The 9,011-nt window shown below is 32.9% G+C and overlaps 2 protein-coding genes across 2 annotated transcripts in view; one reads left to right on the top strand and one right to left on the bottom strand.

Annotated features, from left to right (window-relative positions):
* Positions 1 to 755: 755 nt before the first annotated feature.
* Positions 756 to 3,856, bottom strand: LOC128188832 (proton channel OtopLc-like). Its single transcript, XM_052860112.1, has 2 exons — positions 3,733 to 3,856; positions 756 to 2,767 (listed from the first exon to the last, which is right to left on the bottom strand). Exon 2 carries the CDS (start codon positions 2,760 to 2,762, stop codon positions 1,152 to 1,154), a length of 1,611 nt encoding a protein of 536 aa, XP_052716072.1. The 5' UTR covers positions 2,763 to 2,767; positions 3,733 to 3,856; the 3' UTR covers positions 756 to 1,151.
* Positions 3,857 to 4,651: 795 nt separating this feature from the next.
* LOC128190497 (uncharacterized) overlaps positions 4,652 to 9,011 on the top strand; it is a 30,268-nt gene continuing 25,908 nt past the window's right edge. Inside the window, exons 1-5 of the mRNA XM_052862571.1 lie at positions 4,652 to 4,922; positions 6,630 to 6,783; positions 6,894 to 6,931; positions 7,532 to 7,679; positions 8,348 to 8,379. Coding sequence (XP_052718531.1) covers positions 4,667 to 4,922; positions 6,630 to 6,783; positions 6,894 to 6,931; positions 7,532 to 7,679; positions 8,348 to 8,379 — 628 coding nt within the window. The 5' untranslated portion in view covers positions 4,652 to 4,666. The remainder of the gene's footprint in view (positions 4,923 to 6,629; positions 6,784 to 6,893; positions 6,932 to 7,531; positions 7,680 to 8,347; positions 8,380 to 9,011) is intronic.

The raw sequence follows: 9,011 nt of genomic DNA, 5'->3' as shown, positions 1-9,011 counted from the left end.
TTATCGTCATTATACATTATACAGTCCTTGAAAACCTTGTTTTGCATTTAAGGTAAACCAATAAAATGTTCCGCTTTAACAGGAAGTGTTTTTAAACTTTCAAAGCCATTATCATTCTTCCAAACTATTTCATTAATGACACTATATTTTGGCCTTATCATTCGATTTTGACATTTTGCCAATTTTTTTTACAATAAATATGAAGTTTGAAAACTGGAGCCCCATTTTTGACATCCTCCTTTACTTTTTACATGTGAGAAAAAAATGTTTTGTCTATTGTTAATAGTTTAACTCTGATGTAGTGTAAAGGAGACACGGAACCTCTCCATATTGTGGCCTTCCAGGATTCCCATTCCAAGTCAAAGAAGTACATTACCACGTGAAAAATATCAATCGTACATCAAACGGCACTTTATATCTTCTTAGTTTTATGATCGATTGAACATTATCAATAGTTGGCAAATTAAAAAATGAATTCAAAAATTTATTTAAAATCTTACAATGACATTCTTTTAGTCAAAAGCAATTACATCTCAATTTTCAACGTCTAAGATTTTAAATAAATATACACTTACATCTATTTTTTGTTATGAGGTAAATGAAACACAAAAAAATAACCCTTAAAATGGATCGTAGTAACATAATTAGCTGTTTCAAATTATTATAAAATTCGAATACTTAGTTTAAAAGTGTTCAAATAAGAACAACTATATCATTACGTTAATAATGGAGTCAATAAAAGATTAAAGACAGAATCATGAATGACATTTTATTGTGTAAGTAAACTCTTGATAAAAGAAGAAGTGTAAATTTTGATTGTTTACAAACGGCAACATATACAAGTATACATATTGTAAAGCGCAATGTTTAAAATTTTATTCAAAATAACCAATCATGATCAGTTTTGACCTCATTTTCTATGACAGCATATCATGATAATGACATATAGCATTTTGACTAATCTTGTGATACTTTGTAAATCAAAAACTTGATGTTTTTCTTCCAAACACAGCTCTGTACTTTACTCTTTGTTATGTATTTGTAGCCACTTTTATGACCATCTTATTTCACTTTACCGAAGAGACAGTCAACGCATGACATTTTTCTTAAATTATATTTTAACTTTATTCATCTGTTTCAAAGTTTTAAAATCAGTTCTTTCGCATTCTGGAGAAGAGTCCGAACAAGTCGATGGAGGCATGGAATCGATAGAATACAAGGATGGGGAAAATGACATACTTCATCACTTTGTTGGTCTTGCTGTTATTGCTGTTTTGTAAGGAGGTGACACTATTCTCCATATTGTTGAAACTATCACCAACCCAAAGGACGATGTTACAAACGGACAACAATAAACAGACGTATTCTGCAGCAATGAAGCTGTCCAGTGTCTTTTTGATGGTAACGCGAGTGGAATGCATTATTAGAGTGGTCTGCAAGAAAGTCAGAATAATATCAAGTATTTTCTCTGACATCAAAATGTATCTGTGATTGTTTAAACTTACAATAAAATCAAATGTGCAAACTGCAATCGTTCCAGCGTTTGCAAACACTAAAATATATTCGGTTGACGAAAGTTTTCTTTTAACATTGTTCGACTTTCCGTATTTGGCCAAGTGGAAGAAAAGAATGAAAACCATAATCAACATTGCCAATTTATAGGTCGCCATTGAGGCATCTCGAAAATATCCAAAACCTTCAGAATCAATTCCAAAAAATGTTAAAACGGTGGATATTATCACTGGAAGGTTTAAAATAAGGCCAAATAAAATGGCGAGAAAAAAAGAAATAGGGCTGCGGTGCCTTGGATCATCTGCGCGAATATCTGTTGGGTCGGTTGTACGATTTCTTCGTCGTCGAAGCAAAGGAGTGTATTCGTCACAACTCTCTTCGATGTTGACCAGATTAACCGAGTCCTGTGTATCATGGATTTCCTTTTTCACTGAAGGCCATAGTGACAGCATGAAGCTCGTGGCAAGTAAGGCGTACTCAATTCCGCAAGGATTAAGAAACTTGAGTGTGTGTATACGCAGTGTTTGGATCGAAGAATTGTGAAAACAAATAATTTCTTCTATAATACCATTCTTTTCAGTAGTATTTGTATTGCTAAATACTAAGTCTTCATTATCACCAACGATGCTAGTGAACCACAATGTCAAATTAGTAAGTAAAACGATGAGAATACCATAGTTAATTCTCACAGAGCTCTTAAATCTGTAATCCTTGAAGTAACTGATGAAACCGGTTTGAATACAGTAGTATAGTATTGAAACGATGTGGACAATCATGAAAGCCGTTACAAATTTTTTACCTGATTCTTTGTTTGAACAGTCAATGTTTATAGCTAATTCAAGAGCATTTTTCATGATTATACCAAGACTAAAGAGCCATAGAAACTTCCCTTTGAATTTTTCTGCTGCATCGTCCTTGATGTCGGCTGCAATGAACCATTCGTGTCTTTTGCGAAAGGCAAGAACTGCAATCAGAACGATGGCAAACAAAGCCATGGCAGTCAACACAAATGTCATGGTTGTGATTGCTATGGTCGATTTCCCAGGGTCCTCACTTTTGGCGTAGATACCAATGACGACAAACGTGATCGCCGTCAGGCAGGCGATGGTTACCATGGAGGACAAACTGCCGTCGGTCTTACGAGTGTTGCTTCCGGTGTTATCGACCGATTGGATGACATTTCCAGCCGTCAGAGGTGTAATGAAGACGGTGTAGAGGACATCGAGTAACGTCACAACGTAAGGGTGCATATCACCTGTAAAAATAACAACCATGAATTTGGCAATCAAATTGGTTCTTGTAAACATTTTTTTTTCATTTCTATTATCACTAGATATAGTACTAGTATTACATATTGTAATTTATTTTCCTTTTTAACAATATTTTTCTGTCCCCTGTCCGTCTGTTTGAGTACAATTTTTTTCTTCAAATTTTGGATTTTTTCCTCAGATTTAAGTTACTGTCATTTCAAAGTTGGAACCATGACCTTTGGTCCAAAAAATGTTTCCTTATTGAGATGGAGGCAAAGTTCATTATAACATTATATTGTAAAAATCATTAGATAAAAAGGAAAAGAACGACAATCTTCAGTTTTTGAATTTATATTGAAGGCATCCATATATAATGTAAATTTAAATTCTGGGGCCTTGTTTAACATATGAAATAGAAAACAAAATGTTTAACATTGCAAACTGAATTGCTATGTCGATGGCAAACATTCATTGCTGTGTACATGTTTACTTTTTAATTTTTTTGGTCCAATAATTTGACAAGAAGTTTAATATTGTGCTTTTGTTTTCAAGAATCTTTTAAATTCTGTAAAGGACCCCTCACACAAGTTCAAACTTTGAGTGTTAACTTTAAACAAGAATACTAAAGATACCATCCATTTAAAATCTTAAATGATATAAACATTTAGACTATTTACATTGCTCAGATAGTGGTAATACAGTAAACACTCCTTTTTAAATTCTACTCAATTTTGTAGTAACATGGAACTTAAAATAATCAAAATCTTTAAACGATCGATTGTGAATTCAGTATGTGTGCATAGAAATTGCAAATGAATTTGACAACTGATAAAACACAATTATCATCAGTGATCATGATGTCCTTATGTTATGTTGGACTCATTTTAAACCAAATTAGTGATAATTGCACCATTAATGGAGTCTCAACATCTATCTTTGTTAAATTAAATAACGAATAATCGACACATACCTGAGTAAGTGTAGTTAAGACAATTGTGTTATTTTGGTCTCCTAGATCCCAACATCCAGTATATAAAACGTATATTGAAACCTTTCCTTTAGAACATGAAAACACATTAGTATTTCTGTGAATTTGAAGCAATAAGGAAATAACAGAAGGAAATTGTTCAACACGGAAACACTCTGCTAACAAAACACAGGGTTGTTTTTTTTAATCAGAAATTACTATATCTAAATATTTCCTTTATGGTCACCCAAAGTCAAGGCAGATAACTCTTCTCTCAGGAGAAGTTATTTCGCTTGGTATATATTTCACATCTTCAAAGTTTGATTTGATATAGAACACGATCACACAAAATTAACCAACCCTTTAAGAAGGCTATGTAGTCTTAAATAAGAAATTATCCAAAGGGTTGGGTCTACCTTATTAAGAATTTAAGATATAATCTCTACAGCCAAAAAATTTCATTTAGCAAAGAAAACTTCTAAATATTAAAAGATCTAAATATCTTTATATAAAGAGCTCTTCTCAAGGAGAATACATGTAATACGTTCAAAAAATAGCCACGGCCACCCAGGACTCTTAAACAACAAAGAGATAATCTGCCTATCAATTACAATTTTTCAAGGATATTATCTCTTAAGGACAAAAAGATCAATTATTATTTATCATAGCCTCTTCTACTTAAGATATGATAAACAATGTAAATTTAAAAGAGTTTTGTAAAACAGTTATGTCAATTGCCCCCCCCCTCCCCCCCCCAAACCTTCTAAAAATATCTAATCATCAAATCTCTATTGCTCTTATATCACGGGTCTGATAGAAGTTTGTCATTTTGTTCAGTTTGATGGATAGTTGCTACAAAATGTCAGCAATTTTTTATTTTTACGTGATTGTACTATTTATAATTGGCACATCGGACAGTTGCACAAATTGTGAAGTAATGGGCTGGACATCTTGGAGCTCCTGTTCTAAGACAGGTGAGCAATCCATCAAAAGTAAGATTTGCTGTCCGATTCAACTTAATTCAAAATCAGCGGAGGAGTGTAAAAGAATATGTAAATTGACCCAAGAACAGATAGAGGTGAAGCGGAGTTGCATGTATATACCCACAGCATACCTCGTGGCTTCAACAAAAATCGTGTCCAGCTCTAATTTGGTAAATGAGCAGTCGTTGACAGAAAGTCCAAGTCCCAAAGGTAATTTACTTGTATCAACGAGAGATGCAACAGAGAGGCTTAACTGTTAGTACAATATAGCATATCATTTTTTTATTTAAAATTTTTAATTTTATTTTTCAACCCTAAAATTTTTTACCCAAAGTTGTAGCAATATTTTTTTATTATACTGTAAAGTGATAAGGTACATGTATTTACTTCTTAATTAACTGTCTCAAGAAAGTGGTTTGTTGATACATGTTGTTTGATTGTTTAATCATATTGTAACTTACTAAAATCAAATAAGAAAAATCTAATACACTGTACATTTTGTGTAATTATTTACAACCCCCCCCCCCCTTATACATGTAACAATACGTATATACATGTACTTAAATGTCCATAAATTCTTGGTTTGGATCCTCTCACTCGATTTAGTTTGTTATTCAATACAAGTATTCAGGGGTTTTTTATTATTTAATTCAGGAAGCTAGAAATTAAGATACCATTTCTCATTTGATAACTTCAGCTGTGAATACCTGATTCGTAATGCCACGCAATATTTTATTAATGAAGAATCTTTAATTTTTTTCTTTTGTTTACTTAATATATTGGTTTTAAAGATAACCCCCCCCCCCCCCCCCCCACACCCACCTCAAGGCATAGATTGAAAAATGTTGCAATTACAAAATAATTGTTATTTGTAATTAATTTTGAAGACGCTAGAAAGACAAATGTTCTGTAATATATTTTTCAAGTAAAGCGATTCTATATCGAAGCTCAATAATTCTATAATAAGAAACGACTGTCAAAATTACGACAAGAAATCAAATGCTGATATCTGTTCATTTGATTGCTCGAGAAGGAATCTTTATTTTGTAAGGTACAAGATGAATGAAAAATGAAAACGGGACACTGAAAATATCTTCTTGCTGCGCATAGCAATATTCTATCAGGTCGGCTAATGATGCATTCACTTACGTAAGCCACATCAATACATTCTTATATTAAGTGAATGTATCATTAGCCGACCTGATTGTGTTTGTGCATATTCCCATAGCCGTCTATTGTTATTAACCAATATTTTTTATGAATACAGTAAAATAATAGTTATAAGTTTACATAATTATGCATTTGCAGCAGTTGTCCTATTTTGAATGTCAAAATAGATATGGTTTTTAAAAGACTGAACTCATCCTCAGATTAGGCGGACCTTTAAACAAAATAATCTACACAAATGAGGGCATATCAATCGCTTCTCATTGTAATTTACTCGACATAAGATAAATTTTTATTTGATTAAGTCTGTATTAAACATCCACAGTCAGTATAATTGCATTATTACATAACCTAAATGGAAGGGTTGTGGCGTGAAGATGTTGATGCAAGCTTTTAGTAGCTATGCGTGTTTCGTTTGCTTGGCTTTTGTGCTTTTAAGTCATAATGCAAAAAGTTGCAGTCCAACTTGTGGGTTGTTGGGATGGACGCAATGGAGCCCTTGCACACCGATGGGGGAACAATCTAGAGATGCCAAGTTGTGTTGTCCGACAAATCTTGCTATTTATACACTGGAAGAATGTTTAAGAGTGTGTAATTTGACTATGGATATGGCGGTCTCCAAACAAAGTTGTACATATACACCGACAACACACGCAGCCATATCTGGTTTAGTCAAGTCAAGTTCTATAGAAAGAGAGAATTTAACGACAAATCTAGTCACGACAACTGATACATTAGATTTTTCTACAGATGTGCCAAACGAAAACCAGACGATCGAGTCTTATGCATCAACAAACGCGGCCGAATATGAAAAATCAACAAGTGATGAAGTCTTTGACAACACCATCTCTTCTAAAGGAGGTACTGAAATTACAACCGACACATCAGATATATTTGTTAGCAGGTTAGTTAAATACGTTGGTGATAAGGTTTTAAAACATAGTAATTTCTAAAATTCCTACAAGTGCTAAGTTGAGTTGCACGAAGTCTATTTTCAATGTTTTTGTTTTCTAGAACAGTACAATCTTCTACCAGTCTGTACCAAGAAAACGGTTAGTTTTATAATGCAGTTTCATTTCCCAATTTTAAAAAGTATAAAAAAATGTGTTTTGAGAAACATATAGGTACCTGGTATCGGGTGTTTCTGATTCAAACCTAACATTTACAATTTCTATACTTGTAACCTTTATTTGTTAACATTTATTAATAACATTCATTTATTCATAGTTTGATAATCGGTTAATATTTGTTTAACCTGATACTCTTGAATCTTGCAGTTCGTTTACTTAGTATTACTTGAAATCATCGGCATGGTTTGTGGCATGATACATGTAACGATATGGGCTGAAATTTAGGTTAATTCAGTCCTTTAGGAAGAATAGATGGTCATGTCCATCATCTTAGAAAAATGAATTTCCTGGAGTACTAATCTGTCTCTCCTTAAAAGTTTATGAATACGTATATTTAAAGCCAATTGCAAATAACTAATTTTCTGTACTAAATAATAAGATTTGGCATATAAAATCATAATTTGAACTATTAGATGTAGTGTAATGGATGTGATTGCTAATGTGTTGATCAATCCAGTAAAGGAGTTTGTTATAGATGATCAAGCCTACAAGTATTTCAGTTTATACTTTTTCTTTGTACAGTCGTGGCAAGTGAATATCAAACGACCTATTCATCAAGCGCTGCTGAAAATATTGAATATACTAGTGATCAGACGTTTAACAAGCCGTCTATAACTGATGAAAGGTCGGGTACTTCTGTGACACCCCCGCCAGAAGCATCTAATAACAGGTTGGTATTAAAATATTTATGTCTTAGTGTTTGGTTATGACAACTGAAATAAAAAGAGCTACTCGAAATATCAGCATACGGAAGGTTTCACGAATCATAAGTCATCACCTATCAATTTACAGGTCATTAAAACTCATCCGGAAATTGCACATGTAAACAAACCGAGTTGTTTTTTACATTGGTTTAGTGTCACGTGATTGCGATTTCTGTCTAAATATAGACACACTGAAAAAGAATTTGAATTTGAAGCTATTCGATGTCTGTGGTAAGAAATATGCATTAATAGAGAATGCATCTTAATAAATATATTGTCTTGAAGACATCATACATTTCAATGAGATTTTGTGGTCAATGATGTATGCCACGCTGCAGTATTTACATTTCCATGCGCTTGCGTGGCTATGAAGCGGAAGGAAAGTCAATATTTCTGTGTTAGCCCAACGCTTAATTCTATTTTTCTCTTTTTAATTTGATTTATTTACTTCGGAAGACCGTAATTTTTCAAACGTTCATCTTTTCATGTGATATATAAAATATGTGGAAATCTTGTAAAAAATTGATAGTTGCTGGGTTTGTGCATCACCATGTCCCTTTAATTAAATGTAGTAGCTCTTACAACTCTACCAAATAAACCGCCTATGTCTTAACGTTTTCTTTATGTTTTCTAGGACTGTTATACAAACACCAACCGGCGAGAAAGGTATGTTCCAATACGCAGAACTTAATTGGATGATTTATTCCAACCAAATTTTTGTTTTCATGGACCCCTCATCGTCCTATTGTCAGTGCATTAAAATTATATTAACTGACATAAATATGTCAAATAACCCCTCTAAGGGGCTCATTTACAAAAATAAATATAGGTTGTAGCAACTCTTATGGTAAACACGCAAAATACATGCTTACAAAATAATAATTCTGGTTATTTTAAAGACTTTGAACAATATCTACGTGGGAGAAGTCGAAAAGACCTATTTCTATCAACAAACATGTACAGGAGAATCTTCGCGAGCCCTGCATGTGTTTTGTTTACAGTTAATACGCATTCATAATAGTATAGAAGGCTAATTAAAAACCCGTAACACGTTGCGATGTAAATATATAATTATGGGTTATACGTAATTATTAATTTTAATGAAATAATTAGATTTATTCCATGGAGAAAGTTGTAATTTTTGAAAGTTTATAAATATATCTATAAGTTGTACAAAAATACCGAACCCGATCGAAAAACTTTTTCAAGTCGGTTTTTTGATAAGATGCGCCGTACTGTCTCTTTTAGTCTTTTTATTCCAAGATGAAAGTACAACTAACGAGAACACGAAACAAATA

This window comes from Crassostrea angulata, chromosome 6, assembly GCF_025612915.1.
Source record: "Crassostrea angulata isolate pt1a10 chromosome 6, ASM2561291v2, whole genome shotgun sequence".
Lineage (NCBI taxonomy): Eukaryota > Metazoa > Mollusca > Bivalvia > Ostreida > Ostreidae > Magallana > Magallana angulata.
The sequence above is the reverse complement of the archived record's forward strand: the minus strand, read 5'-3'. Positions and strand labels throughout refer to the sequence as shown.